The sequence below is a fragment of the Aquarana catesbeiana genome, linkage group LG01 (assembly GCF_042186555.1).
Source record: "Aquarana catesbeiana isolate 2022-GZ linkage group LG01, ASM4218655v1, whole genome shotgun sequence".
Lineage (NCBI taxonomy): Eukaryota > Metazoa > Chordata > Amphibia > Anura > Ranidae > Aquarana > Aquarana catesbeiana.
The window spans coordinates 314,902,430-314,928,596 of record NC_133324.1 but is presented as its reverse complement, the minus strand read 5'-3'; the positions used below and the strand labels follow the sequence as shown (position 1 = coordinate 314,928,596).

The window sequence follows — 26,167 nt, the reverse complement described above, 5'->3', positions numbered from 1 at the left end:
AGCAATTGGAGTGGTTAACCAGCCACTCGATTGATATTACAAGCAGTGGAAGGGGATGTCCCCCTCTCCCACCACCTTCTGCTGCTCTCTCGGCCTCTCCCATCCCACGGGAGACCCTAGCTACCAGCCAGTACCTCCACCGGCTGGCCAGAGAGCCATACAAAACCAGTCTCTGCTATAGTGACCTGGAAGCGATGACATGACATCACTTCCGTTTTACCTGGCTGTCAACAGCGCCATTTTTTAAAAATCAAAAGTATTAAAAAATGCTGAACTTGTATGCTTTCAAGTGCTAAGGAGGGATTTGGGGTCTTATTGACCCCAGATCACTCCATAAAGGTACATGTCACATGCCTATTGCTGTCACAAGGATGTTTACATTCCTTGTAAAGTAAAAGTGATAAAAAAATAATAATTGAAAGCAACAGAGTAAAAATAAATAAAATAAATGCAGCACCCTCTAGTGTGTGCTACTAGTAGTGAGAATAGGAAAAACATAGCTGGCTCTGGGTCATTGAATCTGGGTCAAGGTTAGTAGAAGCCAGGGCTGGATGACTCGACCTGGGAGCTCTCTGGTGCCTCCTCGTTTCTAGAATATTGGAGAATGTTCTGGAACTAGTGGGTAAAGGTGAGGAGGAGTTGACTTGAATATTTATGGGCCCCTAACTAATCCCCAGGAGTAGGCCTGGAACTAAGGAAGCCCATAAATAGACATGGACGATGCCAGCAGGGAGTTTGGGTGGAAGATGGAGAAACAGTGGTGAGGGAGGCTGTTGGTGGCCTTTGAGGGACCCCTTACGGGGGGGGGGGTTGGTTATCTCGGGCTGGAGCTCAGGAGGCTGGCCTGGAAGGATCCCACCACAGGAGGCAGTTGGAGCGATTCAAGCCCGAGAGGCAGCGGAGACAGTATGGAGAGACAGTGAGTAGAACAGCATGGTGCAGGGACAGATAAGGGGAGAGACTGCCAACTGTAGCAGTGCTCTCTTGAAGAAATCGGTGTGCCAAATCTTCTTCCAACCTTGCTTTGGGGAGTCTCCATGTGTGTATGTCAGTTTGGCAGGACTGATGCATTAGGTCAGTCAGGAGGACTCGGAAGAGAAACAGCCAGGTGCGGCTGGTGGCAGCCAGGTTGGCTAGCATTTTGCAAGCAAGTGGAACGGGGATCAGTGGCCACAGAGAAGCAGAAGGCGAAGTGAATAGCCGGTATAAAGTAAATAATGATCAGCGCAGCTTGATGATATATATGAAATATTAACAATAAGCGATAAATGATGTGGAAAATCGCGAATTGCAGTTATGCAAATTGCTAATGATGCTGTGCAAAATAACTGAAGCAACAGTAGCCCTATGTTCAGTGTAGATGAATACTAAAGTGCCTATGTTGTAACTGTGCAAAACCGCATAATGATGCTGTGTAAAAATCGCTAAAAAACAACAATAAACGGTGCTGAACAAACCAATCTGGGTATGTGCACGTAGTGTTGTGCAAATGCAATAGTGATTCTGGGTATTAATATATTAATGTAAATGCATAGTATATATTAAAGTGCCAATAGCCCTATGTTCAGTGTACATAAACATAGAATGACTATGTTGCAACTGTGCAAAAACGCATGATGCTGCTATGTAAAATCGCTGAGTATATGCTAATCAGATAAGTTGTAGCTAGATTCAAAGTGTGTAAATGAACTTGAATGGTATAAAGTAAATGATAATCAGCGCAGTTTGATGATATATATGGAATATTTAACAATATACGATAAATAGTGTACAAAGTCGCTAATTGCGATTATGTAAATAAATAAATAATGATGCTGTGCAAAATGACTGAAGCAACAGTTGCCCTATGTTCAGTGTAGATAAATACTAAAGTGCTTATGTTGTAACTGTGCAAAAACGCATAATGATGCTGTGCAAAAATTGCTGAAAACAACCATAAAAATCAGTGCTGAACAAACCAATAGCCCTATGTTTAGTGTACATAGAAATTGAATGACTATGTTGCAACTGTGCAAAAATGCATGATGCTGCTATGTAAAATCTCTGAAAGCAACAATAAGCAGTGCTAAATAAAGCAATCAGAGTGCATGCGCTAAGCGCTGTGCAAATGCAGTAATGATATAAATGCCCTAATTCCAATGTAACCACAAAATATGTAGAATAAATAAATAATGATGTATAATACCAATAAAACAATGCTTGTGCTAAAAATTGTGACTGTGTGCTGACAATTCCCAATATCACACAGTTACCGCAATACAGATGCAAAAGTTCTCTTATTGAAAATGATAAAGTGAATAGCTGCTCACTCCAATTTTGTACTTTGTCAAGGGACTGACAGTTCCTGTCTGTATTGGCCTTTGCTGAACTAACAATATACAGTTAGTTCTCTCAGGAGTGAGCCACCAGCAGAAGCTGTACATAGTGTAGCACCCTGATATTTAGGCAGGGTTGCTAGTAAATTTACCTGCCAGGTATAGTTGCCTTGGCCAATTAAAAAATATTAAAAAACAAGTATTCCGGCTTAGGAAATAAAGGAACTGCAGCATCCCTAAATGGGACACCACCGGGTGGAGTCCAAGATGCAAAGACTATACTGAAAGGGAAGTGGCGCTGTTTAAATGGTAGTGAAAAAAACAATAAACCTCTGTGTGAGTAATAGGGATGAGCCGAACACCCCCCTGTTCGGGTCACACCAGAACATGCGAACAGGAAAAAAGTTTGTTCGAACACGCAAACACCATTAAAGTCTATGGGACACGAACATGAATAATCAAAAGTGCTAATTTTAAAGGCTTATATGCAAGTTATTGTCATAAAAAGTGTTTGGGGACCTGGGTCCTGTCCCAGGGGCAATGGATCAATGCAAAAAAAAGTTTTAAAAACGGCCGTTTTTTTCAGGAGCAGTGATTTTAATAATGCTTAAAGTCAAACAATAAAAGTGTAATATCCATTTAAATGTCATAGCTGGGGGGTGTCTATAGTATGCCTGTAAAGGGGCACATGTTTCCCATGTTTAGAACAGTCTGACAGCAAAATTACATTTCAAAGGAAAAAAGTCATTTAAAACTACTCGCGGCTATTGCATTGCCGGTCCGACAATACACATAAAAGTTCATTGATAAAAACGGCATGGGAATTCCCCACAGGGGAACCCCGAACCAAAATTTAAAAAAAAAAATGACGTGGGGGTCCCCCTAAATTCCATACCAGGCCCTTCAGGTCTGGTATGGATATTAAGGGGAACCCCGGCCAAAATTTTTTAAAAAATGACGTGGGGGTCCCCCTAAATTCCATACCAGACCCTTCAGGTCTGGTATGGATTTTAAGGGGAACCCCGTGCCAAAATTAAAAAAAAAAAACGTCGTGGGGTCCCCCCAAAAATCCATACCAGACCCTTATCCGAGCACGCAACCTGGCAGGCCGCAGGAAAAGAGGGGGGGACGAGAGCGCCCCCCCTCCTGAACCGTACCAGGCCACATGCCCTCAACATTGGGAGGGTGCTTTGGGGTAGCCCCCCAAAACACCTTGTCCCCATGTTGATGAGGACAAGGGCCTCATCCCCACAACCCTGGCCGGTGGTTGTGGGGGTCTGCGGGCGGGGGGCTTATCGGAATCTGGAAGCCCCCTTTAACAAGGGGAACCCCAGATCCCGCCCTCCCCTGTGTGAAATGGTAAGGGGGTACAAAAGTACCCCTACCATTTCACTAAAAAACTGTCAAAAATGTTAATGACAAGAGACAGTTTTTGACAATTCCTTTATTTAAATGCTTCTTCTTTCTTCTATCTTCCTTCATCTTCTTCTTCTTCTTCTGGTTCTTCTGGCTCTTCTGGTGTTCTCGTCCAGCATCTCGTCCGCGGCGTCTTCTATCTTCTTCTCCTCGGGCCGCTCCGCACCCATGGCACCCATGGCATAGGGGGAGGCTCCCGCTCTTTTCTTCATCTTCTTCTCTTCTTCATCTTCTACTCTTCTTATCTTCTTCATCTTCTTCTCTGGGCCGCTCCGCATCCATGCTGGCATGGAGGGAGGCTCCCGCTGTGTGACGCGTCTCTTCTGACAGTTCTTAAATAACGGGGGGGCGGGGCCACCCGGTGACCCAGCCCCCCTCTGACGCACGGTGACTTGACGGGACCATCAGAAGAGAAGACGCGTCACACAGTGGGAGCCTCCCTCCATGCCAGCATGGATGCAGAGCGGCCCAGAGAAGAAGATGAAGAAGAGAAGAAGAGAAGAAGATGAAGAAGAGAAGAAGATGAAGAGAAGAGCGGGAGCCTCCCCCCATGTCATGGGTGCGGAACGGCCTGAGGAGAAGAAGATAGAAGACGCCGCGGAGGAGATGCTGGACGAGAACACCGGAGGAAGAACCAGAAGAGCCAGAAGAACCAGAAGAAGAAGAAGAAGATGAAGGAAGATAGAAGAAAGAAGAAGCATTTAAATAAAGGAATTGTCAAAAACTGTCTCTTGTCATTTTTAACATTGTTGACAGTTTTTTTGTGAAATGGTAGGAGTACTTTTGTACCCCCTTACCATTTCACACAGGGGGGGCCGGGATCTGGGGGTCCCCTTGTTAAAGGGGGCTTCCAGATTCCGATAAGTCCCCCGCCCTCAGACCCCCACAACCACCGGCCAGGGTTGTGGGGATGAGGCCCTTGTCCTCATCAACATGGGGACAAGGTGTTTTGGGGGCTACCCCAAAGCACTCTCCCAATGTTGAGGGCATGTGGCCTGGTACGGTTCAGGAGGGGGGGGCGCTCTCTCGTCCCCCCCTCTTTTCCTGCGGCCTGCCGGGTTGCGTGCTCAGATAAGGGTCTGGTATGGATTTTTGGGGGGACCCCACGCCGTTTTTTTTTTTTAATTTTGGCGCGGGGTTCCGAATTTAGGGGGACCCCCACGTCATTTTTTTTTTTAAATTTTGGTTCGGGGTTCCCCTGTGGGTAATTCCCATGCCGTTTTTATCAATGAACTTTTATGTGTATTGTCGGGCCGGCAATGCAATAGCCGCGAGTAGTTTTAAATGACTTTTTTTCCTTTAAAAAGTTATTTTGCTGTCAGAGTGTTCTAAACATGGGAAACATGCGCCCCTTTACAGGCATACTATAGACACCCCCCAGCTATGAAATTTATAGGGATATTACACTTTTATTGTTTGACTTTAAGCATTATTAAAATTACTGCTCCTGAAAAAACGGCCGTTTTTAAAACTTTTTTTTGCATTGATCCATGTCCCCTGGGGCAGGACCCAGGTCCCTAAACACTTTTTATGACAATAACTTGCATATAAGCCTTTAAAATTAGCACTTTTGATTTCTCCCATAGACTTTTAAAGGGTGTTCCGCAGCATTCGAATTTGCCGCGAACACCCCAAATTGTTCGCTGTTCGGCGAACTTGCGAACAGCCAATGTTCGAGTCGAACATGAGTTCGACTCGAACTCCATGCTCATCCCTAGTGAGTAAATAATGTGAATGCCTATAAGTGAATGATGTTGCAGTAAAAAGTAAACCAGGTAGGTGTACCATTCAGTAAATGAACAAAAACAAAGTGTAAGAGGTTAAAAAATGAAAATAAATAGATATAAATAATGAATTGGTGGGGGTGTGTATGTATATATATATATATATATATATATATATATATATATATATATATATCAAATCACGTGTATATACGCACATATGCAACAAAAATAAGGTGCGAAAAATGAGTGACATAAAGTAACAAGTGTGATATCATCTGGGGTAATGACCCCAAGTACTAATATGAATCCACCAAAAAATAGATAAGTGCATATGCACAAATATCCATGTGTATAAAAGGCAAGCAAAAAATGGGAAATGACCACAAATGTGTATAAAAACCAAACAAAAAAATTTAATTTAAATCAATAAAGAAAAAATAGTAAAAATAAAAATATATACGTGAATGTATATATAAGAAAGAAAAGAGTCCCAAAACAGTCAATCAAGTGGCGATCTGTGAGTAGTGGACTGTGCACACACAAAATAGAGGTGACTCTTCAGTGCTCCCCTCTTCCATCCGCATCCCCCTCCTGTGATTGCACTCACCAGAGCGCCTCACCCCTGCAGGGGTAACAGGCGTAATAGCTGTATCCAGATGGCGATATCCCCCTTGGCAAGATATCCCTCAGGTTCACACAGCTCCCATAAGACTCTCCAATGCGGTTTCAAAATCCTCAGCAACTGACTTTTTCTCCGATGTAAAAGCTGTAGGTGTAATCACCGATAAATCCGCTTTAGGGTGCTGTGCCTCTTCTGTGACGAGAGCCAATATGACACGCCTTCTCCCTGGCAATCCACAAAAGAAAATGGCCTTAACAGAAGAGACACAGCGCCCTAAAGCGGATTTATCGGTGATTACACCCACTTTCTTATATATACATTCATGCATATATTTTTATTTTTATTATTTTTTCTTTATTGATTTATATTTATTTTTTTTGTTTCGTTTTTATACACATTAGTGGTCATTTCCCATTTTTTGCTTGCCTTTTATACACATGGATATTTGTGCATATGCACTTATCTATTTTTAGGGGGATTCATATTAGTACTTGGGGTCATTACCCCAGATGATATCACACTTGTTACTTTATGTCACTTCATTTTTTGCACCTATTTTTGTTGCATATGTGCGTATATACACGTGATTTGAGATATATATACACACCCCCGCCAATTCATGATTTATATCTATTTATTTTCATATTTTAACCTCTTACACTTTGGTTTTTCATTTACTGAATGGTACACCTACCTGGTTTACTTTTTACTGCAACATCATTCACTTATAGGCATAGGTTTATTCACATTATTTACTCACACAGAGGTTTATTTATTTATTTTCACTACCCTTTGAACAGCACCACTTCCCTTTCAGTATAGTCTTTGCCTTGGCCAATTGATAGGAGGTCAATTAATTCCACCCTAATTCTGGAATTTCTGCACTTCTCTCTTCTGTCACTAGATGGCCAGGTATCTGGTGGCATTAGATAAGACAAGGGCATTGCAAGGACAGATTAGGAATAGATGGGGTATCTCAGACAATAGGCAGGGATCTTCTTGAGTCCCTTGGCCTGCTGGGAGAGCCTATTTATTTGGGTGAGGTCAGGTGATCGGTGTTCTTTACCACCTGAATGGCTGTCTGGGTGGACCTGTGTTGTGCTGTCCCGGGCTGCTAGGCCAGAGTCTGAGGACTATCCTGGGGACATCTGGCTGCTAGGCTATCTGAGGGCCAATCCAGAAGCAAGAGAGCAGCATAGGTTTGGGATTGCTTGCAGTCCAACCAGAAGTGCCGGTTCTGCTGGCCAGAGAATCTGTCGTGGCCGGAGGTAGAAGGGAACCTGTAGCCACTAAGGGACCATCCACTTTATTACCAGGGACCACAGTGAGTAGCTGAAGCAAGTACCAGAGCAGTATTCTCACCAACCGGGGACGGTGAAGAATTGGGAAACTTCAGTAGGTGTCAAACCAGGTACCCAGCAGCCAGCGGAGGTGACGCTTGCAGAGCAGCCTTGTGTGTCAAGCCAGGGACCGAGCAGGCCAGTGGGGTGAAGCTTGAGTATCTTGAATGCCAAGCTAGGGACCCAGCATGGATGCAGGGGTGACACTTGAGGAACATACTCAGTGAAGAGATTGGAAGAGCTCAGGAGATCCGGAGGCAGTGGATCAGCAAGTCTAGTGGGAGCTCAGTTGAGTGAAGATCAATAAGAGGAGGTTGTGGAGGAAGTGAAAGAGTTCATTGTAACCTTTGTTAGGAACTGTTCAAGATTGTTGCCATAGGAGACAGTGTATCTATACATGCAAATGTGGTGCTCGGCTTGGTGCCTTTCCCTACCTATAGAAGTCTCATAGTCTGCCAATTAACATTGCAACTACTAAAGGGTGTCCTAGCCCTAAACCCTCTCTCCCACAGTTCTGTTTAAGAGACAATAAATCTCTTTGCACTACACCCACCATGCCTTGTAACTCACTCTACACAGAAGTATGTCAGCTATCCCTAACTCTGGAGGTTCTGATTAGACCGAAGGGGGCCCGGGACGTGGCTACAATAGGAAACAAGTTTGTGCAGTTGGAAGGAAGAAGAGGAGTCTATAAATAGGGAGGAAGTGACCCTGTTTGTTGTCACACTGGGCATCCCATAATCCCTTACCCCATCCAAGTTATCATCCCCTAATAAAACAAAAAATTAAGCCAAAGACTGATTTTGTCCGGATGAAAAAAGGAAATGCGGCGTGACTGGCTGTGCAGCAGTGGGGAACCCTACCTTCAGCAACTCCTATGGGGGTAGTGCTACATAAAATAAATTAATAATTGAAAAAAAATGTAAGATGCCCCCGTCCCCCCGGTGCTAGCGCACAAAGGCGAAAGCACGCGTCGGTTCTGTACGCACACAAACAGTGATTGTCCCAATGGTCCCACACATGTGAGGTATCACTGCGAACATCAGATCCTGGGCAGTAATTCTAGCACTAAATCTCCTCCGTAGATATAAAGTAATAACCTGTAAAGGCTTTTAAAGCGTCGCCTATGGATAGTAAAATGTACGTAGTCGCCACAGTGCGGGCGTGCACAATTTTAAAGCATGATGTGTTTTGAATTGAATTTACTTGGTGTGACATCATCTTTTATATTTTACAAAAAATGGGTTATGTATTGTTTTTTTTTTTTTTTTTGCATTATAATGTAAAAAAGTGTATTTTTTCCAAAAAATTACATAGTTACATAGTAGGTGAGGTTGAAAAAAGACACACGTCCATCAAGTCCAACCTATGTGTGTGATTATATGTCAGTATTACATTGTATATCCCAGTATGTTGTATGATATATATATATATATATATATATATATATATATATATATATATATATATATATATATATATATATATATTGGGGGTTCTAAGTAATTTTCTAGCACAAAAATTAATGTGAACAAAAAGTGGCAGAAAAGGCCTGGTCTAGAAGTGGTTAACTTGCAGGAGGACAGTTTTTCTTGACACTTTATCACCGCACCAGGATTCTGTCCATAAACTTGTAACCATGAAACAAGCATTATTTTGTGACTTCCTGGGAAAGGGAGGAAAGTCCCGTGTGACGTCCTTCCTGTATGGGCGGGGCGCCGCTCTAACTCATAAGCACTCCCACTTCCGGTTCCCCCTCAGAACATCCCGGAAAGCAGAGTCGGGCAGTGAGAGAAGCGGAGAGTAATGATGGTGATGGGGACCCAGGAGCCGCCGCGGTGTTGCGGTTATTTCAGTATCCGCTCGGTAGTGCTGGGGGTGGCGGTGTATTACGTGTTCCTGAGCCTGCAGTCTCTGGTATGGCAGACGGTGGCGGTGGTGAAATGCGGCGGGGTGTGTCCCGGTCCTCTGAGCTCGCCAGGCCCGGTGGCTGTGATGTACTCTCTGGCCTTCGTACTCCTCTTCCTCAGCCTGTGTCTGTTGTTCGGGGTCCTCCGCCGCCGCCCCGGCCTCCTGCTGCCCTTCCTGGCCTTCCAGATCATTGACTTCCTGGGCTCCCTGCTGCTCTTCTGCGGCCTCTTCGTGCGCTTCCCCTCCGAGCTCCGTATGGTCAGCACTAGGCCCTACCTACCCGGCCTGGACGAGCAGGACAAATCGGCGGTGGCCGGGGGATCGGTGCTTTTCATCGCCCTGTCTCTGCTGCTCCTCCTGCTGAAGATCTACCTGATCCGCTGTGTGCTCACCTACTACCGATACCTGCTCACCAGGGTCAGCATTCCGCCAGGGGAGCCCGACGGTCTGGCTCTGATCGTAGTGCCCACCGGCCAGGAGAAGAACCCTCTGCTCCTTCCTTCCTACGAAGAGGCCATCAACATGCCTGCCAAGGACAGCCCACCGCCCCCCTACAGCCAGGCCGTGCCAGCCGAGCCCGAGAAAGAGCTCATAAGGGGCCCATCTGGATCCGGGTGTTAGGAGGGCTCCCTTCACCCAGCAGGCACATGTCTGATTCTAATAGGACACCATGGAACTCCTGTGCCCCCCCCCCCCTCATTATACAGGCACCCCTGATTAGGACTCTAGGACTTTTCCTCCTTCATTCCTGGAGCCCCCCATCGCACAGGCACCCCCTGATTAGGGCCTAGACCAGAACCCGTCCTAGTTCATACATGCAGCCCCCTGATCACATGGGCACCCCGGTTAGCTGTACTCCAAGACCTGTCCTACTTCATCAATGGAGCTCCCCTGATCAGGACTTAGACCTGCCATCTTAATCAGCTGTGCTCTAGGACCTGTCTTACATTATAAATGAAGCGCCCTCATCACATGGGTACCCCTGATCAGGACCTAAACCAGAACTTTAGGACTTGTCCTCCTTTCATACATGGAAGCCCCCTTATCACATGGGCACCCCTGATCAGCTGGACCTGTCCTACTTCATCAGTGGAGCCCCCTGTTCACACAGGCACCCCTGATCAGGACCTAAACCTGTCCTCCATACAATGGAGCCTCCTGATCAGCACCTGTCCTACATCATAGGTGGAGCCCCCTAATCAGGATCTGCACCAGGACTTGTCCTCTTCATATATGCAGCCCCCTGATCACACGGGCACCCCTGATCAGCTGTACTCTCCAGCCTGTCCTATTTAAAACATGGAGCCCCCTCATCTCATAGGCTCCCTCGATCAACTGTACTGTAGACCTGTCTTGCTTCATCAATGGAGCCCCTGATCACATAGGCTCCCCCTGGCCAGCTGTACTCAAGGATGTGGCTTCCTACTTCATACATGGCAGGGGTGCCCAGGAACATGCCACTTCCTTTACATGGACTCCTACAGTTATGACTTCAGTCACACCATTTCGTCCAGCAGATGTCTGATCTCCATCCATTCAGTGACTTCCGTCCTCTGAAACAACTTTGTGTAGTTGTTGGTAGAAGGGAGAAATGGCTTCTGTTAGCATAGCCATGGTAGATCTGTTTTTACAGCTGTTCTGGTTTGTGCTGCCCTCTGTTTTACCCACACTTTACGCAACTGTTTTATAATAGGAGTTTTATGATGATGAATTACAGGTGACCATTTGCTGGGACCCTGCAGTGAGCCATGCTAGACATGGTGCTAATCTCTAGTGACGCTATGCACTGTGTATATTTCAGCAGTTTCCTGTGGCTGTGCTGGCCTGACTTCAGTCAACAGAAGTTGTTTCATCAACTGTTGTTGAAGGAGCCTGCTGGGAAAATTCCAGCTGAGCAGCAGCTGCATCTAATCATGTGCAGCCCCTGCTCAGGTATTTGAAATACTTTTTCTGCAGCAGGAGAGTCGTTCATACACACCGTATAGCATGGACGGAGAAATCTATTTTTTTTTTTCCCCCCTTCGGTTTGGCCTACAGGCTTAAAAAAAAAAGTGTGTTGCCTGCTTTAAAGTCAGGTGACTGTTAAAGAGCAATCATTTCCCCGATTTTGTACTCCGCTGAAGCAATCAGTCTGCTTTGGCAGAGATTTTCCAGAATACTATGCAATTCTTTTGAAATGTGGAAATTGACAGTCTTGTACCATTGTCTTGACTGTTCTAGTTATCGGCAGAGTTTGTTCTTGTGCAGATCATTCTGAACAGTGTTAAGTAACAAAAGCAATTACCGGGACAGAGTATACATCAAGACTGTATCCTGCACACAAGGTAACAGCTGCTAATATATTTCAGCCTATGTAGCTTTAAAGAATAAGTGCACTTTCTAACAAGTTGCACCTATTTTAAAGGATCCCCTGTCATCTGTAATATGTTACACCCTGGATATGTCTGTAAAATGTTATAGAAGGCAAACTTATCCTTTAACCCCAACCCAGATAATCCCCCCCCCCCCAACAGATTTATACGTAGATTGATGGCTGTGGCCTCTGTTTACAAGCAGCAGTGAAAGGCTCCCTCTCTTGGCCATGCCTGAGCAGTATAGATGTCTATGGGCCTCATCTGCCTGCTTGGAAGACAGCCCAATAGAATTCTATATGGTTGTATTGTGTTGCCGCTGCCAGTAGAGGGAGCCTTTCACCGCTGGATGTAAACAGTGGAGACTGCAGCTGTCAGTTTGCCATAATACATCTGTGGAGCAAGGCTATGTGATTAGGTCAGTGCACTCTGTCTTTAATCGTAGCTTAAGGTTGTGTAAACCAACACATTATCGGTTGTTACCTTAGTGCAGGTTGTGGTCTAATAAAGCATCATTGGAGCAGATGCTGTGTGTAGGCAATTGCTTTTGCTAACTCTATACAGTCCTGGGGAGAGGGATTTTTACATTGTGCACTTCAAGGATGGAGTGTGGAGGGGGCAAGATAGTTTGAGCTGTGTCCAGTATTTGCTCAGTGTTGTGTAAGGCCCTCCTCATATATAGATGTGTATCTGTAAAGGCATGACCATTTTATATAGAACGCATTTTGTGTTAGAACTGCAGATGTTGCATAATTGTGGCATGATGCTGAATCATGCATACAAGTTTTTGCACCATACTACTTTTTTTTTAAATTTGTTTTCAGATATGAGAACATAGAGGAAAACATTGAGCTGTGAACAAGGTCATAAGTGGTTTGCCTGAATCGTACAGAGTAATGAAATTATCCATGCACATGTGCACTATAAAATAAGTATTGTCACGGACAATATATGTTTTCCAGTAAGAACTGATTCTCTTCCTTTTTGTGGATCTGAGAAGGGAATCTTCCTTTTGTCCGAGATGAGTCTTTCTTTACACACTTTTTATAAATAAGGACCGCGACAGGTCGAAAGTAGTTGATGGCAAATGGTGGTCAGGGAATATCTAATGTACAGGAATTTAATTTTTATGTTCATGGTGTCCTCTTTGTTCTTTACCTGCACTTTCCCTTTTTTTTTTCCACATTAGTAACTTGTGCCTTGTTTAAGCAGATTTCCCTGATCAGTACTGTGTATAGGGTTTAATAGAAACGTAGGTGCAGCATGTAATCCATCCATGGATATGTGACAGAAGTGGATTAAAGATCTGCATGGGAAGTCACCAGCGCCTAATGTTTAATATTGACACTTTATTTTTTAAGCAGTTTTTTTGTTTTAATGATATTGTTGAATTGTCTGGCTTGCAATCAGATTGTTTTTAGTGTTTTTCTATAGTGATCAATGGTGACATGGTTAATTAAATCAGTGTTGAGATTATAACTTGCCTTTTCCTTGTTTAAACGATAACCTTTCTCACTCTGCCTACTGCTGTGGCAGTTTCACTTGCTGCCTGAGCACACAAAGCTGTCCAAGCCTGCTTTGCACCAAAGAATGTTTCCTATAAATATGGTAGCAGTATGTACAACTTCAAAATAATAAAGCAACTTTTAACATTCCATTTGTTTGGTTTTGGAAGCATAATTTAAACTTTATTCTTGTTTTTTAGGCTCTTGGATGACCTCCCAATCCATAATACATTTCAGATGCATCAAAACAAAAGGTGTGCAAAGTCTTAATTTGTTTTTCTTTCTGAAGCTGGTACAACCTGTTGCTATTGTGGAAGTAGTGGTCTCTCTGCAGGTATAAAAAGCACCCTACTGAGTCAGGCCTATTAAATCGGTTGTATACCCGATTTATAAATTTTTTACCTACAGGTAAGCCTATAATAAGGCTTACCTATAGGTAAAATGAATATCTCCTAAACCTGTACAGTTTAGGAGATGTTCACTTTGCATGCGCTGTGAATGCCCAGCTGAAGGTGCTGCCGGGAAGAAAACTCTTGCGCATGTGCAGGAGTGGCATCATCGCAGCTCCGGCCACTAACAGCGCCGGAGCCACGAACCCGGAAGACACGCCGAGGGCAAAATGTCAGCTCCCTCATTCTAAGGTAAGTATCTCATAACACCTCGTTCTAAGGGAAGTATTTCATAATGAGCTAGTATGCACTGCATACTAGCTCATTATGCCTTACAGGTTTTTTTTTTTTCTTTCCTGCGGGTATACAACTGCTTTAAGCTCTGCAATCTTCTGATTGCTGAGCTTTGGCTCAGTAGGTGGTGTCAGACCTCAGCAAAGAGATCACTGCTTTATACACAAAGGGGTCCGAGCAGCAGCTGTTTGTGAGGGAGAAGGGGGTGGCTGGCATTTCTACTAAGGCTGTTGCTGCTTTAGAAAGAAAACAGCATTGAATACCTTTTTTGTTTTGATGCACCTGACATGAATTATTTATCACATTTAACATTACCATCACGTGGCAGCATATTGGAAGTAAGATTGCTTGAAAAGGTGCCAGTTCACATCAATGCAGGGCAGCTGCGATTCCACTGTAAGGAAGGGTCCTGTGCTACTTTGGTGCAATGCAGTGCGCTTTTCGTGGTTCCAAAAACAAGTTTTTTAATCAAGTTTTTTTTAGAAGTAGGCTCCTGTCGGTACCCTAGCAACCAGCGCCTTTTCCCTGCTGTCAGTGGTTGTCCCTGCCCCTTTGTTTACTTTTGGGGGGGGGGTGTTAATCCACACGCTATTTTTTGGTCTACTGTCAGTGGGGAATCTGCGGGTGCCAGCTCCTTAACAACCAATGACTCATCCCTGGTGGCTGACAGCAAGGATAAATTGCAGTAGGAAAACACGCATTTAAAAAAAAAAAAAAAAAAAAAAAAAAAAAAAAAAGCACCAAGTGGTATTACAGCTGCCTTACAAAATCACTTTGGGCCCCCATTCACATCGAGCTGATTTGACATGTCAAATCGGAGCCTACTGCCGGTGTTGCACCGATTCCAAAAAGTAGTTCCTGCACTACTTTTGGTGACAATTTCAATAGACATCTGTGCGTGACAGATGTCTGTCAAATCGGCCCCGAACTTGCAATGAAATGAGGGTTTAAAGTTGTGCGGGTTCTGCTCTGCCTCCACTGTGAATGTAGGCTGAAAATCGGATCAAAATTTCATTGCACTAGTGTGAACCTAGCCTTATACATTATGGCAGACTTTCCTGCCAAAGGAACCTTTTCAGTGCTGAGATAGACCCTATGCCACATGTTCACTGGGCCTTTTTTTTTTTTTTCCTGGGTGGCGCGTGTTTCTGGTAATCTGTACACTATGCTCAGTGTACTTTTTTCCTTTTCCAAAACATGGAGCGCATGCTCAAATACCTGGTACCGATTGGCTTATGCAGTTACATTTAGACTCACTAACCAAATTATTTTACAGGAATGTGGAGGCAGGACACTGAAAATGGGGGTTAAGAGTCAAATCTTTGAATGGGGACAAATGTTTTAGTGACAGTTTTCTAAGATTGGGATTCTTATTTGCGGTTTCATTTCCAGTACTACATAGACAGTAACTTCACTGCTGAAAGTTGCTTTTGGGTGAAGTTCTGCTTGTTTGCATCCCCCTCCTCTTTAACAACTGGCACTTTTTAGAAGGGGGAAGTGGTCCCTGGTTTTGACAGGTACCCACTCTAGGGATGCACTGATAAAAAAAAAAAATTTTAAGGACTCGCTGATCCCTATTGCCTAGGAAGACTGGGTAGAGGGGTGGTAATAAACACTTAAGTAAAAAAATTGTTATTTACTGAATTAATACATGCAAAAAAGACACTGGAACTCCTAAGACCCCTTTCACACTTGGGCGGTTTTCAGGCGCTTTAGCATTCAGAAAAGTCCTGCAAGCAGTCTCTTTGGGGTGGGTTGGAGCCATGTATTTGGCCCTCCCAAAATGCCCTGCCCATTGGAATGAATGGGCAGAATTTTCCGAAGCGCCGCAACGCTTCGGAAAGCTTTCGCCTCCGCTGGCTAATTGGAGCGTGCGTGCCCACAGCACCTTGTGCATGAACGGATGTACACCTATGGCAATTCACGCCGCAGAGCCAGCCTGCCGCAGTTATACTGCGGTGGCTGGCCAGCAAGAGGTTAAAATGATGCCACACCCAAATACATGGTACTGCAGTACCATGCACTTTAGCAGGCACCACCATATGCGCATTTGCTAGATGCATGGGGGGTGTCCTTAAAAATTTATGTCTGTAAGAGGCAGCTTTTTTTTTTTCTGGTGTCAGAAAACTTGTGATTTCGCATGCATTACTGCACTGCTACTGGTGTGAACAAGCCTTAAAATGTAGTGTGCAGCAGCGTTCAGTAGATTTAAATCTTCTCACCCAAATTGCTACTTCTAGCACAACCCCTCCACACTCCCTAGCATGCCCTCTACTTGCACAAACCTCATCTCACGACCACAGCAGTAGTGACAGGAGTAGAGAGCTGGGAGGAGATGGGTGCTGTACTGTACTTTTCTCCCACCTCTCTGTATACAGGCGTTAACAGTATTGCTCTCAAAGATCCAACTCTACAGGGTTTGATTACTGCAACACACAAACCACCCCTACAGTTTCTGCTGCCAGGACCAGTGTGGTGAGGAGAAAGGGGGTGGTAATCCAACGCTGTACAGTCAGAGGTGAGAGCAGTCATGTGTTAACACTCGTATACAGAGAGGTGGAAGAAAGCACAGCCTGCATCTCCTCCCAGCTGCTATTGGTGTTAAAGGTAGCAACCCAGAAAGCTGTGTGGGAAACCCAGCATGTCCTTAGCGATCAATGACGTCATCAGTTGGTAGTACACAGGAGGCGGGGGCCTGCACAGGGTTCTGGATTACCAACTTTAGTGCAAATAGCGGCTGTAAGGAGATGCAGGTTGTGTTCTCTCCCTTTGCTCCGTATAAAGGAGTTAACACAGGATCGCTCCCAGATCTGGCATGTTTGGTATCCCTTTACTCAGTGCAACATCATCTTTTATATTTTTTTCCATCATTATTATATTGTGTTTGCATGCACTTAATCATTTAAAAAAAAAAAAAGATAAATTCACTTTGAAATAAAATAAATACACATTTTGTATTAGCAGGTAAAAAAAAGCTTTTTTTTTTTGGGAGCCTGTAATGTAAAGCATTTCACCAGTGATAAGCAGTTTGCCCGTACATTGTTGGGCCAGGTAGTTCCACACTGACAGGAAGCATCAGTGGACTAACGGAGTACTCGACAGCACTGTGGTTGTTCATTGAGAACTACAACCAGACAGCCACAAAGGATGTCTGTACTTGTAGTTCATTTATTCATAGAACTCTGAATGAATGATGTGGCAGTAGCCCCGCATGGCCACACTTTTCAACTTCTCCCCGTACTGCTGTCACACAGAGAAAGCTGAGCAGCTATATGTTACACCCTGAAAAATGGATAGAACATGTTCCCAAAAGGTGAACTGTGTGTGCATTTGATAGATTGCTGCAGAAATATGACAAATTGCATCAGCCACCATTTTATTCTCATGGACCCTTTGCCTTCAGAAACGGTATAATGGTGGGGTGGGGTGGGGGGGGGACGGTTTCTACATAATTTTCTAACAAACATGTATATGAACATTTTCAAAAGTGTCCCAGGCAGCAAGGGGTTAAAGCAAAAAAAAAAGGTTCCATTTGGCAGCCAGCATTGTCAAAAGGTCGTCCACAGTGGCAGCAACACTTTCTCTCATGTCTATTGTAACTGCACAAAGTTCTAAGCTGCTAAAATATGTGAATGGCTGAATTTGGGGTACGTTTACAGCTGCAGAGCTTAAGCCTACAAAGTCAAAAACAAATGTTATGTAGATCAAAAAAACAAAAATGGCACATACAATTGTGCCCTCATTTGTTTTGTTTTTCTAAAGAAGAAAAAAAAAAAACAGCATGTTGGATCAGGCACTTTTTGATTGCGGCACAGAAATTGCATGTCACAGCTGGCACACATGATGAGAAAAACGAACAAGCAAGGCTTTTTGTTGTTTTCAACTTGTCTATGGCCTGCTTTATAGTTTTGCAAGAGTTAACATGGTCCAAAGCAAGGAAAGCTACCTCAGAGCATAAGTGTTTGAAGCAGGTCTTTGATATCTGGCCAGAAAGTGATATGGATTTGAAGCTACGGTCATTAATGGCTGACGATTACATTTCTTTTAATCCATATCTAAATCCTTTTAAGTCAGCTGCAGTGCTTCAGGAATTGGGAAAATCATGAGATAATTATGAAATTCTGCCTAGTAAAAACTAGTTTATTAAATGTAATGCATGCTGAAGGAAAAAAAAAAAAAAAAAAAACTTTGCTCATTACTATTCTGAAAGGTGAGAAGTAGGATCATCTACGTTTCATTTTGGCTACAGGTAGGTAATCAAATCAGATCACGATAACCATCTCGTGCTCATCTGCCACGATGAAGATGAGCCAAGAGCTGGGTGAATGTTGTAATCACCTGACCAGTTCCTGATGTGACTCAGAACTTCTTTAACCACTTCAATACAGGGCACTTATACACCTTCATGCCCAGACCAATTTTCAGCACTGTCGCACTTTGAATAACAATTACATGGTCATACAACACTGTACCCAAACTAAGTTTTTATCATTTTGTTCTCACAAATAGAGCTTTCTTTTGGTGGTATTTGATCACCTCTGGGGTTTTTATTTTTTGCTAAACACATTTTTTGATTCTGTTACAAAACCTTGTAAATAAGCAAGTTTACTCCTTCACTGATGGGCACTAATGGATGGTACTGATTGGCATCCATTGTGACCATGGGTGGCATACCTGGTGGTGACTAGTGGTGGGCATCCTGGGGGGGGGCTGCACGGATGGAGCAGCCAATCGGCTCTTCTCTACTTGTGTCTGACAGACGCGAGTGAGGAAAAGCCGATCAATGGCTCTTTCTGTTTTCACTGTGGTTGGACACGGCTAACCACGTGGTAAAGAGTCTGTCAGAGACTCTTTACCTAGATCGGTGTTGTGGTGTGTCAGGCTGACACACCGATCACCGTGATGCGCACAGCGGCGTGATATCCTGGCGACGTCATATGACGTCTGGTCAGGATATCGCAACCACTTTACCGACGTCATATTGCTATATGGCGGACGGCAAGTGGTTAAAATGGTGCATACCATCTCTATACCTAAGACAATGTATGTGATCAGCTTTAGTAATGCATCAATAAATTTATAAAGCAAAGTGGGTGTGAAAGATGCAACTTCTGAGTCCAGGCTTACTGCACTTATCACTGGCTGCAAGTTCTTGCATACAGACACTTTTTTAAATTAAATCTGTTTTTTTTTTTTTCTACTTAAAATGGTATTAAATGCATCTGTTTAGCTGGTCCCCTGGCAGGCTTAAAGCGGATGTAAACCCAATGTCATCCTTTCTAAACTACTGCTATAGTGGTTATCTATAAGGATATACATGCCTCCTGCATGTATCTTTACCTGTCAAATGTCTCCCCTCTGTCTGTTATGAGACCCGAAAAACTGCAGATTCTGTGTGTGAGTCTGTTGTCTGGAGCTCGGTGGGTGGAGTCGTGATGTCAGACTCCCCGCCCACCTCTACACTCCCCTTGTCAATATGCATTTTCTCCTGTGTATTTCTTACACTGAACTTCTGCTATGATCTCTAACATCCAGTGAAAAGACAGGAAAGTAACCACATGACTTCAGCATGCCAAATCATGCTGAGGTGTGATACAGCCAATCCTTGCAGAGCTGCTGAAGAAAGGAGTGGGAGAGAATTAAAAAATAATGCCTGTGTCTTAGGCTAGTGCATGAGATATATAAATCACCTGTCACTCACAGCAAGGGGGAGGGTTTGTCAAGATTTATCTCACTGAACAATAAAAGGGGATTGCTCATAGATGGATTAAATCTGTGTGGCAAGACTGGGCTCAAATGATAAGAAATCTTATACTCTACAGTATGATATAAAAAAAAAAAAATATATTATATTTTGGGTTTACATCCACTTTAAGGCTACTTTCGCACTGAAGGCAGTTTTCAGGCGTTTCAGCGCTAAAAATAGCACCTGAAAACTGCCTCCCATGCCACCCCAGTATGACAGCCCGAGTGCTGTAACACTGGGGCGGTGTGCTTGCGGGATGGGGAAAAAAAAAGCGCCCCGCTAGAGGCAGAAAAGTACTGCTAAAACGACGGTAAACCGCCACTAAAACAAGCAGCGCATTACCGCCTACACGGCTGTGGCCGCAGTGTGAAAGTAGCCCAAGTCATAATGTGCTAGGATATGGTGCATACTAGTACAGGACAACAAACTTACCTGCAAACAGCACTGTCACAGCTCTGTCATCTTTGCCTGGTCTTTGTTCTGCATCTACAGCATCTTGAATGGCTGGGCTGCGGTCATGTCACTCCTACATAAACGCATGGGAGTCACATCGCTGCAGCACACAATGGGCCGTAAATGTGACTTGTCCATGTGCACCTCAGGTCACATTACCCACTGACAGGCGGGTAAAACTGGTAAATTTTGTGATTTAACACTATTAAATACCGTATATACTCGAGTATAGGTTGATCCCAGTATAAGTCGAGGCCCTAATGTACCACAAAAAAAAATGGGAAAAACTTATTGACCCGAGTATAAGACGAGGGTGAGAAATGCAGAAGCTACTGTAAGTGGAAAAAGAGGGTCAACAATGCCCATCTGCAGCTGTATACCTCCCTGTGCCCTGTGTATATGTGCATGTGTCGCCCACCTGTGTCCTGTGTATGCCTCCATGTGCCGCTCTGCACCGATCAGCGTGTCATAATACAATTCAGCCATTCTACTTCTACAGAATACTCCATTTCCCAGTGGTCAGCCTATCACGGACATTCTCTCATCCTCATACCACGGACGAGGATGAGAGACTGTCCATGATAGGCTGTACACTGACTGCTGGGAAATTGAGTTTTCTGCCTATCACAGACGAGGAGGCGGCGTGGCTTTTGAACAGTGAATGGCCGCCGAATGGTATGTATCACACGCTGGCCGCCGTCTTGTCTACATGACACGCTGATCAGGTAGGCAGATGGCGGTGACTCGAGTATAAGTCGAGGGGGGCACTTTCAGCCTAAAAAAGGGCTGAAAATCTCGACCTTATACTCGAGTATGACTTGCTACTTCATAACAGGCTGTATTATATGATCATATTATACACCAATCAAAGACAGACCACATTAACAATTACAATAATTTTATTCATTATTTAAATAAACACACAGTCATTTAAAAACAAGCAGTTTTGGTCAAAGTTTAGTACTAAACACCTCAGTAATGCTAAAGTCTGAACAATACCTTTAAAAACCTTACCTAAAGTCTGTACTGGACCCTGAAGAAGTGAAGGTGTGGCCTGTAGTAACCAGATTCTAACAGCTTTCATCATTGTTTTGAAAACCAAAATTTGGTTAGGATGGATAACATTACATTTTGTGTAGCCATGCGTTATCTCCTTATTGTTGCTTTTTATGTGTATTGATAGATTTTTATCCAGGCAGAAAATATTTAATTTAAAAAGGGAAATGTACAATATATTTTTTTCTCAGCTTGAAGCTTTTTTTCTATAGCAAAATCCACCACTAGTTATAGACTGTGATAATAGATATAAGGCAGAAGAATTTCTAGTACCCCTATCACCTTCCACCACCAACTATGGACTAAAGAGAGTAGAGAGTCTGACACCTTTAAAGCAAACCCAAGGGCATGAAATCAAATGTTTTAGATGCATAGCAAACCTCTAGGTGCTGGTTTGTCTGCTCCAACCTCCTAGGGAGTGCCCTGGGAGCTAATAAACAATTAGACGTCTCTTCTGTCTTACTATTGGTTCGTGAGGCACCCTATGACATCGATGCATCAATACTAAGGCTAAGGGGGCTGTAAGGCAGAGTGGATAATCACAAAAGGTGACCCCCATATGTATATGTTGCCCTGGATTTCTAGGTTACTCAGAGCCCTCTATAAGAGATAATATCCAATGCACAGACCCCCAATTTTTTTATTAACACAGGTACACTTTAAAAGGGCCCAGTAAGGCAAAAACGTAACTGTACAGAGCCTCTAACACCTTTACAGCAGCCAAACACATATGCATTAACACCCACATGTATATGTGTCTCTGTGCTCTGGGGATGAACTCATTTGGCAACCCCAGAACTGTGACTGAGCAGGCATAGCCAGTAAGATGGGCTTCCAATGATGTCATCAGTGTCCAGAAGCCCCACCTACTAGCCTTGGCTATCACAGCTCACTTAAAGCGGAAGTTCCATTTTTGGGTGGAACTCCGCTTTAAGGGAAGGTGACCCCCCCTGACATACCACATTTGGCATGTAATTTTTTTTTTGGGGGGGGGGTGCGGAAACCCTTTTTAGAGGGTTCCAGCTCCAACTTCCTCCCGGGGCTCCGCGGCGCCAGAACAAAGTTCACCTCTCTGCAATCATCTTGGAAACAATCATCTTGGTCCCAGATGATTGCCCGGCCAGTCACAGCGCGGCTCATGCATGCACAGCCGGGCGCTTCAGAGAGGATGGGGAGATGAGCAGGGCTTCATTCCCCTGCATCACTGGACCCTGGGACAGGCGAGTGTCGAATTATTAAAAGTCAGCAGCTGCAGTATTTGTAGCTGCTGACTTTTATTTTTTTTATTTTTTTCGGTCGAACTCCACTTTAAAAGGGCTCGCATCCATTGTCAAAGGTGATAAATAGCTATTGGTCATCTTATATGTATGAGCTAATTCAATAGAAGACAGTGTAAGGAACAAAAGTTCAGTACCTCATAGCAACCTATCCAAACTTAGTAAACTCAGCAGCGCCACATAGTGGAATCTGATTGGTTGCTAGAGGTACAGAATTTACCACTTCATTTCGTTAAATAATATTCTCCTACTTCTGTCACTGATAGAACTTTACACTGGAATACATGATCATTTGCTATCCTTTTCTAAAGAAACTAAGGCATACAAGTGATACATTATTACTACCCAATTTAAGGAAAAAGGCACTCTATGGTTACACTATTCAAAAATCTGATTTCCTCATCCACACATTCGTTGTGGATGGTGGAATCCTTCCCACTGTGATTTTGTATTCCAACAGCAGGACGCCTTTCTCCTCTCCCCATCAAAATAAAATTATCAGTGTTGCAGGCCCTGAAAAACCCAACAGGCTGGTTGCACACAAGTTGATCAATAGATTGACTTTTGTATAACCAGCCTGCCCATACGTGGATCAAAATTTGTCCGCTCCCTGCTTAACAAGACAGCCATACATGGATTGAAGTTTTCAGGTAATGTATTTTACATACTGCATGATAACATTGAACAATATAAATAACAGAACACAGAAAAAAACAAAACAAAAAAAAAAACTATAGTTCTTAATGCATTATTAGGACTTGATTAATGAACAGCAAAGAAAACATATTTTCTGCAATTCCCTAGCAATGAATAAACTGTAAAAACGATAGGTTGGAAACTCCAGTTTTGTGAAAAGTTGTTGCGTAATTAACACAACATGGTTATTGAAAGCCTTCCTGATTCAGTGGGAAGCTCGTCATTGCTTCCTGTAACCGCCAAAAGACTGCAAAAGTCTTTCCCTTGTGACAGTATTCAATTTACAGACAGAAATGTCAACTGTGCCCAAGCTGGGACTAATAATGTGAGATTAGCAAATATATATACACGAGCCATCCCATTAGAGACCAGCTATAGTACTGAAATTACCTGTCTCAATAGCTACAAAATAGAATCCAAGTAAAGATCTGAAATAAAATTTGCAAAAACTCTTGCAATGTACATAACTGACCTGCAGGGGATTTCTTTTTTTTTTCTTCAGCAAAACTGGAGTTCAACTTTAAACATTATTAAAAACTCAGAACAAAATGAGGTCCTGAGACAAGCTGGGACTGTACAGTATATGTGTATATAAACTGGTGCTACAAGTATTTGCTTATAGCAACCAGATTTAAAGTGGAACAAGAGCAAAAAAAAAAAAAAAATCAAGAGCCGTCCGGTTTTGTTGTTGCAGAAAAGATGGAATACGTTTCTTCTGAAATAAAAACAAAAATGTACCTTCCTGTTTGCATGTGCAGCTCAATGTACAGTCTCAAGACACCTTGGTGCTGGAATTAATGAACTCATCTGCACATGTGCAGGAAGGTCATCTGCCACCAGCCAATCAAGGCAGCTGAAGATCCCATATAAGAAGCTGGGGAGATGCCAGCAAGGTGAGTATTTGCAGATTTTGTTTCCACTTTAATAATTACTGGGATAAGGACTATTAACTCAAAGCACCTTTCTTTTGGTTCAGTTTTTAGCTACACCTGAAGCAACATGCATGCCTTTATCATATGCTACATATCAAAGCAAAAAAAGAAAAACTCCTAAAATAGAATGACACGAGACAATTTGTCAGAGGGAGACAGGTCTCTCCTAAAAGAGGCATATTTAGTGCCAAAGTGCAAGCAACCACATTGGTTTCCCTGTTGAGAGTGCCCCTGCCGAGCAAAGATCGTTGTGTCAGTTCACACACACACACACACTGAATGCCTTGTTCACGTCAGTGCACTTAAGACTGTACACACAAAGGCTCCGTGTAATCTATTTGCACTGTTAGGCTACATGTACACTGGAACTCCCCTAGACGTTAACTCTCCTGGCAGCAGAAAAAAACTTGTGTAAACGCGGTACCGCTTGGACGTTTATTCATTTCATCGGCCATAGTACTGGCCATAGAAATTAATAAATGCCCAAGCGCTAAATACAGCTAGCGCTTAGGTGCGTTTACACACGACTTTGGATTTTGCCTCTCCTGAATGCAATTCTTCTGCATTTAGGAGAGGAACATTAAACTGCCCCTAAACGCTAGTAAAAGCTTAGTGTGTATGGACTCATGGGCTTTTACTAAGTTGGGGTCAGGAGCTTTGGCAAAAAAAAAAAAAAAACACCAATAGCTCCTAAAGTCATGTTTAGGAGCAGCAGTGTACATGAGGCCTTACAATGTATTGATCTCCCAGATCTCCTGAGGATAAGTGCATTTAGCTCTGGGATTTCAACACAGGCACGGAATGGATTTGTGCAAGTGAGACATCAGCAATGTGATACAAACATGATCACGCTAGGCCAGATTTGTTTAGCAGATCAAGCACTTCTCTATTAATCTACATACAAGACCTTCAGGATACATTTTATGCCCAAGTTGAGAATATACTAATAGACAGTTCTTTGGCTGTCTATGAGTGAGTATTACTGTAGACGATAATATATAGAATGTCAGTCATACCTGGGGTTTTTTTTTTCCCCTAAAACTTATGTGAATCGTCTTTATAGCCATCAGTTAACAAATCCTCCAGTAGCACAGTTTAAAAAAAAAAAAAAAAAAAAAAAAAAACCTAAATAAAAAAAAAAAAAATGCAGTGTACCCAACTATAGTATGACTTTACTGTACTGCGTGATCTGATGGGCCACTGCATACTTTAACCCACACCAATTAAATGGAATATCACCGGCTGCATTGTAGAATGCTACATGCACAAGCATACAGGGCCAAATTAACAATTAGACCAGTATGTATGAAGAATACAGAAGTACTGGTTGAAGCTCAAAGCCTTTAACTTTTCTTCTTGATTATGGCTTTATACCTGCACAGAACGGCTAATTAGAGCAGGCAAATGGGCCATCTCTGAAATACACCAGCAAGGATCGTGCCAAACGTTCTATTATGATGGATTGTATTACTGAATCAGTTGGTAAGTTAACACTCATGTTAAAACATTTCTGTCCTTTAGAATTACAATTCTGTTGTGGGGATAATTAAGCCATGTTAAAGTATTAAACACTCATTAGAATGAAAATGAAAGCCTAACTCTAGGTTTGCTTTCACATTAAATAGTTCATAAGGGCCAGGCTGGCCCAAACAAATTATTCCCTTTAAAAACTGCTTCGGGCACTGTCAACGCTGTTTAAAGCTCTAGCTATATTCAGTGTACAGCGCTGAGTTTTGACAGCAGTACAGGGACTTTCCATCTGCTGCCAGAACAAAACTGAGCCAGGCTCAACCATTTCCAAGAAGCCTTTTATTTTATTAAAAAAAACACAAGGCTTCCTCTGATTGGGGGAGAGGCTGGCAGCTAATGCCACAATCTCTTCCTCAGTCAAATGAAGGAAGCCTTGTATTTATTGATAAAATACAAAGCTTCCTGGGATTGGCTGAGCAGCGCTCAACCTCATTCAATTTTATTCAGCCAGCAGACAGAATATCCCTATACTTGCTGCCGCAACTCCGCCCTGTTTACTGTATGTAGCTGATGATACCTGCAGCAATTGGTAAAGGAAAATAGTTTGTTTGGGCCAGCTTAATCCAATGAATGATTTAAAGTGAAAGTAAACCTGGAGTTAGGCTTT

The 26,167-nt window shown here is 43.3% G+C and overlaps 1 protein-coding gene across 1 annotated transcript; it reads left to right on the top strand.

Annotated features, from left to right (window-relative positions):
* Positions 1 to 9,157: 9,157 nt before the first annotated feature.
* Positions 9,158 to 13,337, top strand: LOC141144216 (lysosomal-associated transmembrane protein 5-like). The gene has a single exon (XM_073629671.1). It carries the CDS (start codon positions 9,227 to 9,229, stop codon positions 9,950 to 9,952), a length of 726 nt encoding a protein of 241 aa, XP_073485772.1. The 5' UTR covers positions 9,158 to 9,226; the 3' UTR covers positions 9,953 to 13,337.
* Positions 13,338 to 26,167: the final 12,830 nt, after the last annotated feature.